We start from the raw sequence: 17,580 nt of genomic DNA on the forward strand, positions 1-17,580 counted from the left end.
AGAGCATCTGATGCCCCACAATTTTAAGTGAGAAAATGCACATACTATGGAGGTAGGGAAGGATTTGGAAGACTCACTCTTTTGGGCACAGGCACCTACATTTTATCTACATCCCTTTTTCTGTATTTCATCTGGGCTGCCCCATAGTTTTGCCAGTTTACTCTTGAACAAAGATCTCTGTAGCTCATGGGAAGCCAGCACGGAAGACATATGGTGCAGGAAAGAGTATTACTATGTGTTTTCCAGTATACTGTTATTGCTAGCTACTATATTGGGAACTGCCTGAGTGACTGGAATGTAGCCCTGTAAAAAGCTGGGACCACTGCCCACAGAGGGTCTTCACATATAGTTATAATCAGCATTTCCCACTAGAAACAGAACTGATACACCTCATTGTGGAGAGTTGTAATATTTCAACAGCAAAGCCACACAAGTAGTCTTGAGCCACAAGTTTTTCTCTGGAGCTGTAATATTTCAGCTGAGAAATGATAGGAAAAGTAAGACAGAAGTGCACTGAGAAGAAATGGAGATTACTTCTCTAAGTGTGTAGTGTTAAAGCATGTTCCTTACCTAACAGCTGATCTCCACTATTCCTCATCTCTACTTTATAAAGGCTTTAAAAAAATGCAGAGAGGCAGCTTTGAACATAATCTCAAACCTATGTACAATTTGATTATTGCTATTTGATTTTTAAATATAAATAAAGATCCTATATAACACACTGTGACAGTTTTTCTGGCTGCTTCTTCTGCTTAGGAAGTGAGTATTATTAATAGTGGTCTAATCAGAAACTATAATACTCTCTTCAGTACCAGATTCACCATAAAACTTGTTAGTGTTCTCAGAACATTACAGCACCAAGGATTTCCTCCTCGCTCACCTATCACAAATCTGACTCTTAGGACAGGTGCAGCATGACAACGTTAACTCTCCCTCTGCCAACATTAGCCAAAATAATTATTCAAATTTTACATTGTCTTCTTCCTAGACTGTACTCAGATATAACAAGAATTTAAACTTATCTGTGAAGGATGAACTTCATTCTCTCAAACAAACATGTGTGGGAGATTCCCTTCCTGAAGTGTGGCAGCTGACTCATTATCAAATGTAAACTGAAACATCTGGGTGCCAGATATGGTCACTTGCTTGTTTTGCACTGCTGAGCTATCTACAGAATATGTTATGAAGCTCTTTATTTTGAGAAAGTAATCCTATAGATGCAGAAATCTCATAGTATTTTGAAGGATGATTTATTTTTTCTTGTGATAACTCTTGCTTTGTCTTCTTTACAATTTTGCATGCATTTGGATGCAAAGGGAAGTTCATCTGAGGACAGTTTTTGTTTATATGTATTTCCATAACTGCTACTTATGGCAGAGTAACCAGTACGCTATACATAGACAGTGAATTCATTTGTACATTGCTTTTCAACAAGCCTGGCCAGAAAAACTTGAAATAAAATTAGATAGCCTTTTTTTTTATTATTTCAACTTTATTTTGCTTCAAGTTTCTTCATTCTCTGTTGCAAGCTCCAAAGACTGTTAACTTTTCTCTTCCCTGTCTTTTACATACTGAATTATGCAATGGAAATTGGCTTGAAAAATGGATGAGTGCTTAATTTTCATGTTTCTTACAGGTAACTTTGTAACTTCACTGTGTAAAAAGAAGAACTTTTGACATTCATCACCCAATGATCCTATGCGCTTTTGATTAGGTGTTGTCATGAGCTACTTAGCCTATTATGGTCTCTTTTCATCTAGTACGTTGACTACAGCAGTCTTCAAAGAATTTGTCTGCTGATAGGCAGGACTGCACACAGGTTTCAATTAAACAAAATACTAGGGGATAAACACACACTAGAAGAGAAACAAGCATAATTCTACTTGTATCTTCATTGTAGTATGTATTACTAAAGGTCCTCTCTACAGAAGTTTTCTCCGAATCTGATGAACTGTTTTTTTTCCCCTCCCCTAGATAGCCTTTGCACATAGACCTTGATTACAGTCACTCATCCTGCTTTGTTAATATATTTTTTTTTAAAAGTTCCACTAACAGTATTCCTAAATCCCACTGGTATCTCCTAGCTGTTTCCGTAAGCAAGAGGCAGCACACCCCACTGCTGCCTTGAGCAACGCATGTGGTGACAGGCCAACTATTTGCTACCTCAGAATAGAGAGGGTGATGAGTTATAAACTTCCCTTCAGTGACACCACTTGTTTTGGTGTCTCTCTTCTACCAACCCTTAAATTTTCATTAAATTTGTAGGACTACATTAGCTTTGTCTACAACTGCAAATAGTGTAGTCTTTAAAAATGGATTTGTGGACAGCAACAGCTGGCACTGAGGATCCAGTGTTCACACTACACACGTTTCAGGGAGTTTTAACTCTCTCTCATGTGTTCCTGTGGAATTTAAAGCCTGCCATAGGTGGAGACTGCTGGCGTACTCCTAGAGCACATCTCATTTAATTCTGAAGGATGTTTCTGCACTTTGAGACTGCTCTGCCTTGCTCTGCAATGCAAACCCTGCAAAAGGGACAACTGGTAGATTTGATGCAAAAGTGCACAGCCCATTCAAGCTCAAATGCTAGTGTATAAATACCTAAATGTTTGACTTACTCTTTTCTCTTAAATTTGGTATAAACAGGCCAGAGGGTTTCAAAAGCTAGAGAAGTACAGCAAATGACTGATAGATAGAGAGATGGGTAGACAGACAGAGAGATGTTCTATTTTAGTAGAACATCACGGCAAGGAAAATAAGAAGTCATGAAAACGTCCCTGAAGATACTTAAGAATACTACCCAGTTCTTTTAACACAGCTGCTATCCTATCCTACGCTGCTGCAATTTCTGCCAGCAAATTATTCAGACTTTTAGTAACAGCAGTTTTTTCCATCTCATTCTGATACCTTTCACACAATACTGGCAGGCACAAAGTTATTCCCTCTTCTCGTTGTTCCCTCCATCCCAAGAGACATGTGTAAGCCCTTGTGCTTTTAAAGTGCTAGATGCTCAAAGGCTCTTCTGAAATTAATAACAATCAATGCCAGCAGCATCTCAACACCCTACCCAGTATTTGCATGTGATGGAATGGAAAACAATAGCAAAAAGGAGACATCAACTTAAATTCTTCCAGCAGTTGTTTTAAATGGTGAATATTTTCCTTTTTCTAATGTGAAAAAGAAATAAACAATATTCTTAAACAATATCTTTTCAAATCCGGAACATAAGCAGAATCTGAATTACCCCAGAAAAATCTGTATTTCTCTACAGTTGTATTGGCAAACTCAGAGAATTTCTACCAGTACTGGAATTTATACACTGAGCAGCCTTATGCTTTGAAAAATGCCATCCAGTGATCATCTTTGTGATTGCTAAGTGGTAGCTGTATCAGTTTGGGATGTGCTTTTTATACTGCTAATGAAGCAAAATTTAAACATTCAACAAATACTGACTGCATGTTCCAAGCTCAAAAGACGTCTATATAAGCTCTCCATTTATTTTTTTTTCAGTGGAGGACTTGCTTAAAAAAAAAGAAGGAGGGAACTGTAGGGGAGGAATATGAAGCGGTTTTGAGAAAACACTGTACTGAAAGTGATAATACACTGAAACAGTACAGAAGGAGTTGTACCTAAACTGATTTCTGATTATTTAGGTGAAACTTTTACATATACTGGAATATAGTGGAAGAATGATTCTTCTGGCATCTTAAAGATGACTATATTCAAGGCACATTCTGTAATCTAAGACATTATCTGAAGGCTGAAGGGGGCTATGAGAAAACATCCATGAAAATATGATTGATTAAGTGTAAGATACACTTACCTTGTTGAATGTCCTTCATCTCCAGGTGCAAACTGGATATTAGAATTCCTACAGTTTGAGACCGTTTTCCATCCAACAATTTGATAATCTAGAAAGATGATACACAATCATCTGAGATCAAATAACCACTCTACAAGGGATTAATTCACATTAATGACAAGCTAATTAGTGAATTGAATTCAGCGTCTCTCTAAACATCAAACATTTTTATAAACTACATGCAGTATTAAGACCTTCATCTTATCTCTGTGCTCTGCACCTTAACAAATAGCTGATAAATATCAGCTTGAATTCTCACCAGGTCTAATAAAGAACATCACCTCTTACTTGTAGGATGCTATTAAGAAGCAAAAAAAGGCACATCAAATATTCTGCAACATACATTTCTTCCCTTCTCCTTAAGGTGATCAGGGCAGAACTATTTAGGGCACTCTGAGGACATCACAAGTCCCTTAGTTTGTCTGCTAGTTTATATTTCAGTGTGAACACATTTAAGTCTCTTTTGACAAAGTATCAATTCCTACCAAGAGGAACTGGAGAATAGTCTTATTATGCCCTGTCAAAGCTACTTCTGGAACACTAGGGGCTACTGAATGGATTCTTTCACTCTTGTCTGAATGTGCTTCTCCCACACTCTTGACACTTCACAAGGATTTGAGGATTTTGTTCACATTTTGGGTAACAGACACTTGTTGGTAAAATATACTGACATTCAGACTGCAATCTTTTAAGATGTCATGTCGAGGTGGGGTATAAGAAAAAGGGGGAAGGAAGAAAACCTTGGGGAAGCTGTTCTGGCTGGTTGAGTCTAGTGATATTGATGTGGATAAATAAGTAGATTAAGTAACTAAAAGTAAGCAATCACAACTATAGAAGCGTAGTTCAGATGTTAGAAATGTCAAATCCAAACTTCCCACAATGTTTGGACTGTTTGTATTTGTGATTTTGATCTATGTCATAAGGAAGATATGACAGCAGCACATCTCAAAATGCAATACAGACATAAGTTCTTCAAAATAAGAAATATTCAGATCCAAGCAGCTGGCTTACTTCATAGTGTTGATGAAAAAATACTATTACTAATACCAACTCATATGTAAAATTAAAACTACTAGCTAAATTTCCCCTACATTTATATTCCTAGTATCTGAACAATGTTTAAATGGGTGATATTATTATTTGGATTTTTAATACTATTAAAAACTTCAAGTAATTGTTATTCCTTATCCCTGTAATATTCTCAATCTCATCTGTAAGAGATGCTCAAACTAGAGACAGTTACCTGACAAAATTTATACTAACTCATACAAATGTTTCTTACCTAAGTTTTATGGGATTTAGGAATATTTAACCATGCAACTACTTAGTCATTCATCTATATATCAAGGATATTTGAAGTTGAAAAATACACGAAAAGGAGAAATGATAGTGACATTTTCACCTGAAAATGCAAAGTTAGTTGTTACTTGTAGAGTACTGAAAATGGACAATAGATGAACAAGTTGGAATACAAGCTGCCTTCAAAAAAGATCTGACACATTTTATGTCCCGGTTGTAGGGACTCAGCATTTAATAAACTTATGTTAAAGTAGATGTTGCATATTTTCTGCCAAAATTGGAAATGAAATCTATCCTGAGAGTTTTTTTCAGCCTGTATGTACAGTACGTATGCTCAAAAGTAAGAAAGTAATACTACTGAAAGTGGTTTCTTTAAATGAGAAGGAATTCAGGCTCTTTATCTCCTGATTACATAAGCAGACAAGATGATTTGGCTCCAGGTTACCATAAATGAATACTCTGTAAGCATCACATCCTGTTGACTTTGATTTTTTAGAGCAAATGTAAATAACTGCCCAGTTTATCCTGGTCATTTCTAAAGCTTTACGTGAAATTTGCTGAACTCCGCAGCACATTAACTTCTTACAGGGATAATTACAGGTTGAGTAGTATGCAATTTGTATAGCATTCACTGACCTCCAAGTTGACCTTGTTCAGGGGCAAATTCATAGGTTGTCATAAACCCCATTAGACATGCCTAGTTTGAGGCAAAACTTTTCCAGACTATAGCCGTTGTAGACAATATAACATTTGAAATCATTCTAATTTTAAGTGCTAATATATTCTCTAGATATGACCAGACTAGCTCCCATTGCTAAGCAAGACTTCCTCCTTAAAAGATTAATGAAAAGAAAAATTAAAGACGACCCTCTATAATTTTAACAGCTAAAACAGAGATTCATGTTTTAAAATGGCCAACTAACTGTATGTTCACATGCATTCTAGACAAATGTACACATGGTCACAATTACCAGGCATCAAACTAGACCCAGACTACCTGAAATAGCTTCAACCAACTGAAATCTGTAACTGAAGGCTAATATTTTATTCATTAGGGAGCAAACACAGAGCAACAAGACAATGGAATAGCTTAAATTGGGCATAAAACTATTCCAAAAACAAAGTCGTAATGCTAAGATTTTTGTCGTAGATTTTTAGAACCAATGTGTAACTTGAAAGATTTTGCAACAAAAACATATAATCAGTAGTAAAACAGAGAACATATTTTGCCCCAAAGTACGGTTATTCTGGGGAAGTCACTGTCAGGGAATTAAATATGTGTGTGAATTCCAAAGGAGTTGAATGAAAGGAGACACGAAAAAATCAGCACTTTTCCAGGTCACAAAAACCATAAGGCAAATAAAATGAAAGTTTGTAAAGACTGCACTGAACTATTTAGTCTATGCTTTTAAAAGACAAATCGCTGATCGCCTCTCAGCGTGTTGAGACTTGCTTGTAGCTGGCAGTGACAGGTAAGCAGCTAAAACCCAGTGCCGCCAGCTGACATTGCTATGCCAGCTGCCAGGGCTGGCCAGCTGCCTGCCACCCCTCCAGACTGTGAGCGTATCGTAATTGCAGCATCTCCTGGCTCACTGACAAAACTGCGACTGGTGGTGCCAATTCATTTAATTCACTGATCCATAACTTTATTTGCTCTATGTGGTGTTCCCCGACTATTTTTTAATGTTGTTAGTTGACTTGCTGTACACAAGTGCCCCTTCTACATCTTTCAAATATTTATCATCCAATTTAAAAGTGGAGACATACCGAATCTTGAGTACATCCATCAATTATTCTGCCCTTCCTATTAAAAGGTGTTTCTCTAACGTAGCCAGAAATATATTTCACTAAATATTATATGACAGACTTCACTGTTTTGTCTAACTGTAATGTCTACATTTCATCCAGGACACTTACTGGTGCTGAAATCTGAACAGATTCAGTTTACTTTAGCGATTAAAAGCTAAATCCTTCCTCCTGCTGGTCCATGGATTATTTCCATAATATTTAAATTTATTGAGAGAAACCATAAGCTAAAAAAGCTGTCCTGCATATCACAGTGTTTCCCTCCATTCCCACTCATTAACTTTTATGGTGAAGTCGACAGCCTGGACCCATAAGTAGTCTGCTGAAACCCTGTTCAAACAGAGGAAGAATATCCTGCACAAGACATCAGTAGTGGATGCCCCTGAAGCCACTCCACATAAACACCCCAAGAAGTTACCAATGACATTTCAGAAGCTTAACACTAGACATTATCTCTTCTATTTCTACTCAAAGGAAAGAAAAGTTGAACTATTTTTTGTTTAACATGGATGAACCATAGACTGATATTTTTTTTAATATTTAAAAAATATTTTAGGAGGCATGTAATTCTATCGGATGAAAAAAACCCCACTATTTGTAGCCTTTTGCTAAAGGACAAGCAAATGGCAACTACTCAGGATAAAGCAGGAGGTAAGAAACTTATGTTAATATCTTTATTCCTATCCAAACTCTAAAAACAAGACAAAGCCACAAAATATTTACCCTTTATAGATATTTCCAAATCCTACATGACTGCAGAGCTTTGTGATAAACAAGCAAATGCCATATTCATTCTTCCTAGTACAGCACAAAAAATAAAAAGAAAGTGAGAGTGCCTCGGAAGAACACGCACTAGCATTTTACTACTTCTACTCAAGTTTGAACACTGTTTATTATCTTATGCAGACAGCTGAAGACAGTCATTGTGTTTCAACCCTGCAAAGCTTCCAACATTTTTTGCAAAATCTGCCCTTCTTGCGGAAACACAAAATTCATTAATTGTAATTCCTCATTTAGTTAGATGGACAAAAAACTTGCTGACAGACATATCCCTTTCAGTTAAAAAAATGCCATTCACTCAAAATATTGACACTCTTCTTAAATGAGAACACATGTTAATAATTATGTGAAGTCTGTTAGAGATAATAGACAACAGAAAAGCCATTATCTTTAATGTCCTCCTGTGTCTTTGAAATGATAATCATTGCACTAAAGGGCCAAAAATGATTGATGGACTTTCATTTGGAGCATACACCTGACACAAATTACTTGACATTTACTCTTTTTTTTTTTTCCAAGATGAAGACAGAGTGGCATCACAAACATTCAACTATCCTGTTTCTTGAAAAAGTATAGAAATTTCTTGAGTTTTTGAGGGTAAGTTACTAACAAGTGCTCAAATATATTGGAAAAACTAATGCAACTTCAAAATATGTGCAAGTCCAGCAATAAGCTACAGAATGCACACAGAATAAATCCCAGCAAAGGAATGTTCTTTTCTAAACTTTTTCAGGATTACAGGGTATCATAGCTTAATACATAATGAATCATGTTTTTGATTTCATTCCAAAATATACGTCCTAATTCTGCCTTTCTTCTACTTGGTACTAAAAGAACAATTTTCGTTCTTGAAATTTAACAGGAAAGGGAGAACTTATGGCTTGAAAACATATTACGTGTGCCTACCAGCTATAAAATCTGCATGAATATGTACAGACAAGAAATGTTAACAGTTTAGAATAAATGAAAGCAAAACTGTTTGCATGTAAAACTTCAGTCCTTCATCTGACATGAAAACTTCTATGGAAGACTTTCAGGGTCTGAGAAAGATGTTAGATCCTTCAAATTATATTCAAATCTATTCAAAGCCGAGTTCTTTCAAAAACAACCAATGGTGAGGGTTTATTTTGTTGGGGTTTTTTTTTTGTTTGTTTGTTTCATTGGTTGGTTTGGTGGTTGTTTTTTTTTCCAGAAAAAAAAGTTAAGAGTTTTAATATGCTAATTGTTTTCAATTTTCGTTGTTTTCATAAATAGCTATGGCCCTTACGGTACGGTACTGAATCTACTTACAGTTGAACATTTTTTAGTTGAAGTCCATTTATGATTTCAAAAATTTTTTTTACATAAATCATACATTCATAAAGAAATGCTTTAACGTGAATGTTAGTGGATAATACAGTAGGTGCAGAAATCATATGTCCACAATGCTACAACTGAAATCTAAGCATAAGAAAACAGTCTAGATTAACAGTTCACAAGCGTATCAATGATACTTCAAATGTAGGAGTTAAAAATAGGAGTCATATTCCAAAGGCGTTTAAAGTCTAAATGTCCATTACAATCAATACCTAAATTGACATTACGTACTAAAATAACCTGGTGGATCTAGCCCCTTCACTTCTCGATTTTAAGAAGCTGTAACTTCTAAGTAATTTTGAAAGTGGGACCAACTATATACATTTGAAAAAGCTTAATTAAAGACCACAACACCTCACCTGGTGTAAATACATTTAGATCCAATATATATCGCAGAGCTGCATCATACCAGTAACTTATGTATTTAGATTAAACTGAATCAAGCAAAACCAGAGAGAAATTTGATTCATATTCAAGTGCAAATAAACTTATTTTTCTCCAGTAACTTCAACTTCGCTGCTGCAATTAAACTACTTCAGGACTATTCTAGGAAATAAATCCCACTCCTGTACATTGCTTACCCATCTACAGTTTCTGGGAAAGTCAGGATACAAGCAATAGTCTTTTTCCCATTTCATAGATAACACATCCAAAAAATGTCATTAGCTACATAATACTGTAGAACTTTTATTTACAAGATTGCACATATGCAGAGCAGATAAGTGCAGATGAGTAAGGGTTTCCTAAAATATTTCAGAGGTTGTAGAGTTGGAAAAAAGAAGAGATTCCTCCAAAGCTGCTAATTTTCCAAAGGAGTGCATGATTGAAGAAGCATGAGCAGCCACACACTTTGCAGTTTCTAAGTCCAGATAAGCACTACCATAACAAACATCAAGAATACATAAGTGTACCAAAAAGGTACATCTGACCTTCATTTAAACTATATTATTTTTACATTGTATTACTATCAAGTGAATGTAGTACATTTTTCCAAACTAAGTTAATATATGCCTAAAAATCAATAAAATCACCCTCTATGTAGTCCTTTAAGAAGTTGTATTGCCATTGTTGCTGGAAGGTTAACTTCCCTTCCTTTTTTCCCCCACATACCTGTTAGGATACCTTATTTCTCAATGACCGCATTTTAAATTCTGTTAATTTCATCCTCACGTCAGGATGACAGCCTCCAGAAACTAGTGTAAATTAATAAGCCATTTTATGACAGGCACGAAAGCAACGCATTTGGGAATCATTAAAGTGGTTCCACTCTGGAAAAAAGGGATAGCCAGCTGTTTCCATCCATAGGACAACGGACAGAAAGTGGACTTTATGCCTTTTAAGTAACAGAATCATCATGTTGGAAAGGTACTCAAAATGTCATCCAAAGCATTTCTGCACTTCAAAGAAGCATCAACTGTATGTGTATTATACAAAACAAATTTTCTTAAAGATCTCCCAATACAGAAACACAATTTTCCAACACAAAATTTTCTCGATTCCTTTGTTATCCTTCCTCTTAGAAAGCTTTTCATATTTTTAATTTGCAGCAGCTGCATGCACTTGACACTTACTGTGTGTCCCAATCAACCTTCTCTTTCCTAGACTACACAGTCATAATAATTCAATTCTTTCTCAGAAACTGCTTTTACACTTTTCATCATTCTCACTCTTCTTGACTCTTTGCAGTTAGTAAACATTTTTAATGACGGGTTATAGTGCCTAAATCTAGATGCAGTTCTTAACTGTGACATGGTTGAGTAGGTTGTCTTGCAAGTAATACTTCTATTGATCTATCAGAATTCTGTTTTCCCTTTTTAGTAGTACCACAATTTGTCAGTTCATGTTCTTCTGAGTTGTTATAACCCCAATATCCTGTCTGCTAAACAATTACCTAGGTCAGCCAGTTGTACCCCATCTTATTTTTAGATAGCTGAATATCCTTAACTGTATTAACCTTGTGGTTAACTGTACTAGCTTTTTGTTTATCCCTGTCTTTCAGACCATCTCTCTTGACACATGAAAGCTTTCTAAAGTGTCTACTCCAGTACATTTGGAGCCTCTCACAACTAGGCTGAAGAGTAATATTTCATTATCAAGCTCGTAAGTGAAAATACCAAGCTAGCCACACCCAGCATAGATGTCCACAGAATCCTCAGTGTAGTCTCCTTTTACAACACTGAGTGTATGTATGAGTATAAACATAGTCTATATTACAAATATTTTATAATCGACATATTCTATTGTAAGTACATTATATATATGAGTATAAATATATATATAAAAAAATAAATATATACTCAGAAATTTCCCTTCTGAGCATAACTTGCCAAATGGTACTGGAAAACAGACCATCCATTCCATTTATGTATGAAAAGATTTAGATATTTCTGGCTGAAAATGGTAGACGTCTATCAGCTGTAAGCAACAGGACAGCATACAGTGAATATTTTAATTTGCGTTGCCATAATGCATCTACTATGTGGACAAATGGGTAAGAACAGAACAAAATGAAATTTCTAGAGGCTTAATGTGATGCTTTCCACAGCAGTCATTTCACAGACTAAGCATACAGACTATTCTGACTAGTTTCACAAAAATAAAAATTCTGAGAATAAATTGAATAACATTATTTTATTTGGAACTGCAAAAGAAATGTAAATAGATGGTAAAGAAATCATAATTCAACAGACCACTAATTGTTAAAGTCTCCTTCGTTTCATAAAGAAGATCCAGTTAAATAAGAAATAATTCCCCTCTTATTTGAAAGATAGAATCTTACTTCCAGCTGCATAAGGAACTTGATTGTGAGGCACTGATGTGATTCTCATTCGAGGAGAAAAGTATTAAGCAATCATGTTTTAATAAGCAATCCTGCACCACCTATTGGTCTGTCATTTCTCTAAATACTAAGAAGGGTGAACTTAGTTTGTGTAAGATGGTAAGAAATAGGATAAAGTTTGTGCAGAGGAGAAGAGATTTAATGCAGTAAGTCAGCACTAACATGTATTATTAAATAAAATAGCTTACCTATTCCAAACACAAACTACTACTCCAGATTCTATCACTGTACCTATATCTTGCCTTGGAAGGCTTTTCTACAGAACATGAGAAAGGAATTTACAAAGAAATACAAAATGACACAGCATCAGCTAAAAAACATAAGATGAACCTCATAAAATTTGTATGTGTTTCTTAAAGTTTGGAGAAAGCATCTTTAACCAGACTATACAATTCCATACACCATGACACTTGCAGCATTCTTAAGACCAGACCAAGCACACATTTCTGTACTAAAGCAAAGAAAAAGATTGTTAAAACCCTAGTAGATAGCTGTAATTGATAGAAAAAAGGCATGAAAAGTTGAGTGCCAAGAAGAAGCATGAGAAAGCACAAATGAAGTCAGCAGAACTGATAGTTTTACATTGACCTGCAAGAGCTTTCTGTTACTATCTACTAATAAACCCTCCTGTAACTTAATAAAATGCCTCTCTACCACTGTATCACTTGCATCCCACCAAGGCTGATCCATTTGAGCCAGCCTGCAGACATCTGGGCTTTCAGAGAGATGAAGAAAAACACAGGATCATCTAAGAGGACCAACTGTCTGTAAAAATATTCAGCTGCTACTATGAGTCATTTTAGAGAAAGGTGGAAAGACAGGATATACAATAAGAAAATGTTTCTATATTCAGTTAAATTCAAATTTCATTTGAATTCTAAAAGCTGATTAATCTTTAATTCTTAAATTGACCAAATGAGGGAAAGTTTAATATAGTTGACCAAAAATTTTTGAAATTTTCACAGAAAGCGCTACAGTTCCTATGGTTTGTAACACCATGATCAAAATCCCATGAGTTTTACCAAAGTAAAGACATAGAAATAGATATGACTCTTAATTTATCTCTTAGGGGATTTATTTTGGTATTTTCCCACAGTACTTTAACGGTACTTTATTGATTTCATTAATTTCAGTAAATATATCCCTAGACAAAAAAATTTATATTTAATAACAAAACAAATTAATTCAAACAATGGTATAAATAAAGAAGATATCTTTGTAAGAACATACATTCATTTCTCACAAGAAATAGTACTTGTTATTATACCATTATTTCCTATATTGTACAGAACAACCATTATCCAATTTGATTTTGGGTCAAGAGAGATTACTTGTGCTGCTGTAGCACAAAGCAGCAAGGAAAGAGAATAATGCAATTTCATCTTTCAGAATAGTGGCCTAATTCTCTGCCTGGTTTGCTGTCATACACCTGGAGAAATAGGTACATTCACTGAATTGCTGAGATTTTGAAATACAAAGGTAACTATTTGCACATATTATTTTTTCATTCAAGTTACACTGGTTACATTCTCCTTCAAAGTTCTTTAGAAACCTATACTTCCTATTAAATAATTATTTCTGAAAGAGTAAATTAGTGAAACATAAAAATAAATTGTAGAAAGAGGGCATCAGAAATAAATTTACAGATACAGCTGAGTACTGCATGCCATATGCACTTGAAGCATTTCTCAAGTAAAATATGTCAAAATGTTTTTCACAGAGATATTAATCTCCAACTTTAATCTAACATTTGAAGGACTATAACAATTAATAATTTCTTTAGGGTGTATTTACAAAAGCCAGCATGCCCCCATCCTGGACCCCTTTTTCATTTTTAACATTTTGCATCACATGAGTTTGAATTTTATAAATTCTCTAGCCTTATTTACACTTCTCATTAACTACTGTGCTAAGAGACAATACAGGAAGTTTACGATCAAAGCTGTTTTGAAAGATCTGACTGCACTGATATGTATCTATATAGGTATAGTTCACATTATATGTATTATAAAACTGCATGTAGATAACACAGCTTACATGCAAAGTGCCCTCTTGTGGTTCCAAGCAGGTAAGTTTAAAGGGATTTACGATATAGTATACATTTAAGTGGCTTTCTAATATATAACCACATTGTTTTAGGAAAAGAGTATCCATTATTATCCAGCCTAGAACTTTTCCAGCAACAAATACTACTAATTTAATTTCTTTGTCCTACCTGTGCACAGTAATTGACAAGTACAAGCTCTCTCTGTAACGGATCATGTCTGAGGCAGACAATATCTGCACTATGGTAATGACATAGCTACTGCATTAACTTTTGGCCATTAAAGACATGATTGTCCTCTCCTTTCCTGACACAGCTCTTTAGCTGTACTGAAAAAAGCTTTTTGGCATTCCGTATTTAAAATGTCTAACAGTCTTACCTTGCTTTATGCTTTATTTTTCCAATAAAATGAGTATTAATGGAAGAGAGGTTTGCTATAGTAACTTAATGACAGTCTTTAATTATAAATCAGTTCAAGAGCAGACATGGCCTGAAATATTGGCACTTTTAGATACGCATTAGAACTTTCATTCAGTTCTTCTACACAGTATTTTTTCTACCTCACTGGGATGCGGAACTTTAATTTTCAAAGGCAAGAAATCTTCCAAGGTAAAGAATAAACCTGCATTCTCAAGCAAGAGTTGAATCGGCAATCCATCTATTTTGCTTTAAAATCAGATTTACAAACCCATCCATTATCTGTTCATTCAAAAATAAATAAAAAGTGAGTTATCTTATAATGTAAAACTAAGTGGTGACACAAAAAAAAAGCAAATAAAAAGAAACAATAAATACCTTTTTGGCCTTGGTTTTTTTTTCATAAGTCTCTGATAATGGTTTTCTTTTTTCCTGAGCAGTGTCTTTGGAGAATAAATATTCAAACTCAGTAGTATCAAGTATATCAGGTTCTTCTAGTGATTCCCATAATGTTGGTATAGCAGTTTTCCTATAAAGGGAAAGGTAACAATAAAATTTACGATAAACATTTATGAAAAACCATAACAGACCAAGTCATAATAGATGAAAATGCATATTGGATTTAAAACTCAAAGCAACATGCACTGCTGCTATACAAACAGCATTACTTCCCTAAACCTTGCTCTTGTAAGGAGTCAAAATGTTTCGCAGAAGGCTGTACCAAAAGTTTAGCTATTTTCTGTTCATGCCTGCTAGATTGTCAAAATGCATTATCTGTATTGTACAACCACCAAATACTACAATACTACATCTCGAGAGATTTCTGGCACTTTAACTAGGATAGGGAGTATTTTAGCAGCAGCTTTTTTGAGAAAGGCCCTGTAATTTATTTAGACCTATAAAAATAAAAAATATCAACGAAGAGTGATTCAAACACATTTTAAGAACATTTGGGGTCATTTGTATAGTACTTGATTCGCTTCATGTTAGCTGCAGATGTTGTGTGCTCATATTTTTTGTTGCAGTTCTCAGGAAGTAATTATGTGGCCTGTATTTTGGGAGACTAACCAGTATTCTGCTCCATTCAACCAACTGTAAATTTTAAATGTGGATTATCTTTCCTTGGGTTTTTTGTCTTCTAAGACCAGATTTAGTTTTGGAACACTTTGGAACCTGTTTACACGATGCTCTAGTTTTATCTGGATTTGGGGAAAATACTATGTAGTGCTACTAACACACCACTGCAATCCTAGAAGAGCTTTGCTTCAATATTTCAGTACTTCAGCAAAGTATGTGGGACACGACTTTTAAGGGCTCTTCTTGTCTGTTCATCACAAGTTGGCTCACTCCTTCCAGCAGATGTCACTAAAAGGCAGTGAAATTATTTCCAATTAAAAAAAAAAAAAAGTGATGAAACCCCCTATAAAATACAAATGGCCAATGTCACTAAATAGACTTTTATTAGATGTAATATACAATAAAATGCAATACCTAACAATTTAAGTGGATCTAAAATTATTATTTTTTTAATTTGGGTTTTTTTTCTAATTTATATTCAACTGTGCATCTGCTATCATGAACGTTTAAGGAACTCTAAATTTTCCATTAGCATCCACTGATGTAGCCTATTCTGTGTCATAGGACATGCTTACAGTTCCACAGCTTCACTCTCCCTGATATTAGCCATAGTATTGGCCACACTGAAGTATGAAGGATTCTTTCTGGCTCTGTAACAAGAACTTTGAAGTCCTGGAGAACTGCTGATTTGAACAGCAGACCCTTAGAGAAATTTCCAGTTCTAGTGCATGCCATGAAAATGCTGGACCACTACAGCTGGTGACCAGAAAGCTATGACTTAGACCTAGTCTTGCATTCAGGAAAAGGAACAAGCAGTATTTCAGAACAAACATTTTGATTTCAGTGAATCAACAGGAATAATTACAATAACGTTTATTTATAGACCAACTATTTATTCACTATGAAACAATTTTTCACTAGTAATTTTGGGAAAGTAAAACCAAAATGCTCAAACTTCCTTCTTCGAAATACTTCAAAGCCTTTAATTCTGAATACTTGAAAGAACAGAACTGAGATTTCATTAACTGTTTGTTCCTGTCAAACATTTTATATAAAAGATTTTTCACAATACTTTATAATACCAAAATATTTTTTTCATCAAAATAAATTCAGACAAAAGATTCTAAAATAAAAATCCTATCTAAATACATTTAAATGCAGATATTTAAGTGTTTAAATATAACCCTAAAAATAACTTAAAGATTAAGAATAATTGTAATTGTAAATAACTTATATTAATTTATAGTGTCTTATTATAACATAATAACTAATATATAATAATCTTTAATATAATTCATAATATATATAATATAGTCACAGTATATAATATATAGTGTGCAATATATAGTATACTATATTACGTTATGGCTATAGGTCATATATATAGAATCATAGAATCATTTAGGTTGGAAAAGACCTTTGAGATCATCAAGTCCAACTTATATAATGTAATTTATTACAATTTTTAAAATTAACTCAGCATCTTTGTAACTGTACTTAACGCTAAAATAATTCTGAACACGGATAATAATGATGTGAATGTTAAGACCTGAATAATCATGTCATTTCATTACTTGGATAACACAGGACCTGAATTTTATTTCATGATTCTAGGAACTTCGTTAAACTAGAAATAGTCTGTGTTGCTTAAGCATCCCGAAGAAACACTTTCTCATATTAATAAACAGCTGAAGCAAAATTAGAATCAGCCAAAGTCCAAAAGAGTAGCTGAGCGGCACTGAAACCACGTACTGCTGTGTCAGTAAGTTACAAGCTGGCCCAGAAAGTGTAAAAGGGAGTACTTTCGTTCAGCCAGCTGAATAAATGGATTGCATAAACAAAAGTCATGTTATCATTTCAAAAAGGCTGTCCAAAAATTGTTTATTTATGCCTGTTCAGAAAATGATCCCTTACAAGCAAATCAATAAAACAATATGTTTAACAGTAACTTTAGATTCACAATGGTATATACTATTAGATTACTTTCATAGAACCACAGAATGGTTTGGGTCAGAAGGGACATTTGAAGATCATCTAGTCCTGCCCGCCCCCCCCCCCCCCCCCCCCCCCCATAAGCAGGGACATCTTTCACTTGATCAG

At 34.6% G+C, this 17,580-nt stretch overlaps 1 protein-coding gene across 1 annotated transcript in view; it reads right to left on the reverse strand.

The window, feature by feature from the left end:
- The window catches only part of FMN1 (formin 1), a 148,155-nt gene that overhangs the window by 80,218 nt on the left and 50,357 nt on the right, over positions 1-17,580 (reverse strand). The window contains exons 5-6 of the mRNA XM_055813279.1: positions 14,782-14,932; positions 3,824-3,911 (exon numbers count right to left, since the gene is read on the reverse strand). Coding sequence (XP_055669254.1) covers positions 3,824-3,911; positions 14,782-14,932 — 239 coding nt within the window. The remainder of the gene's footprint in view (positions 1-3,823; positions 3,912-14,781; positions 14,933-17,580) is intronic.

Source organism: Falco peregrinus, chromosome 1, assembly GCF_023634155.1.
Source record: "Falco peregrinus isolate bFalPer1 chromosome 1, bFalPer1.pri, whole genome shotgun sequence".
NCBI classification, from domain to species: domain Eukaryota; kingdom Metazoa; phylum Chordata; class Aves; order Falconiformes; family Falconidae; genus Falco; species Falco peregrinus.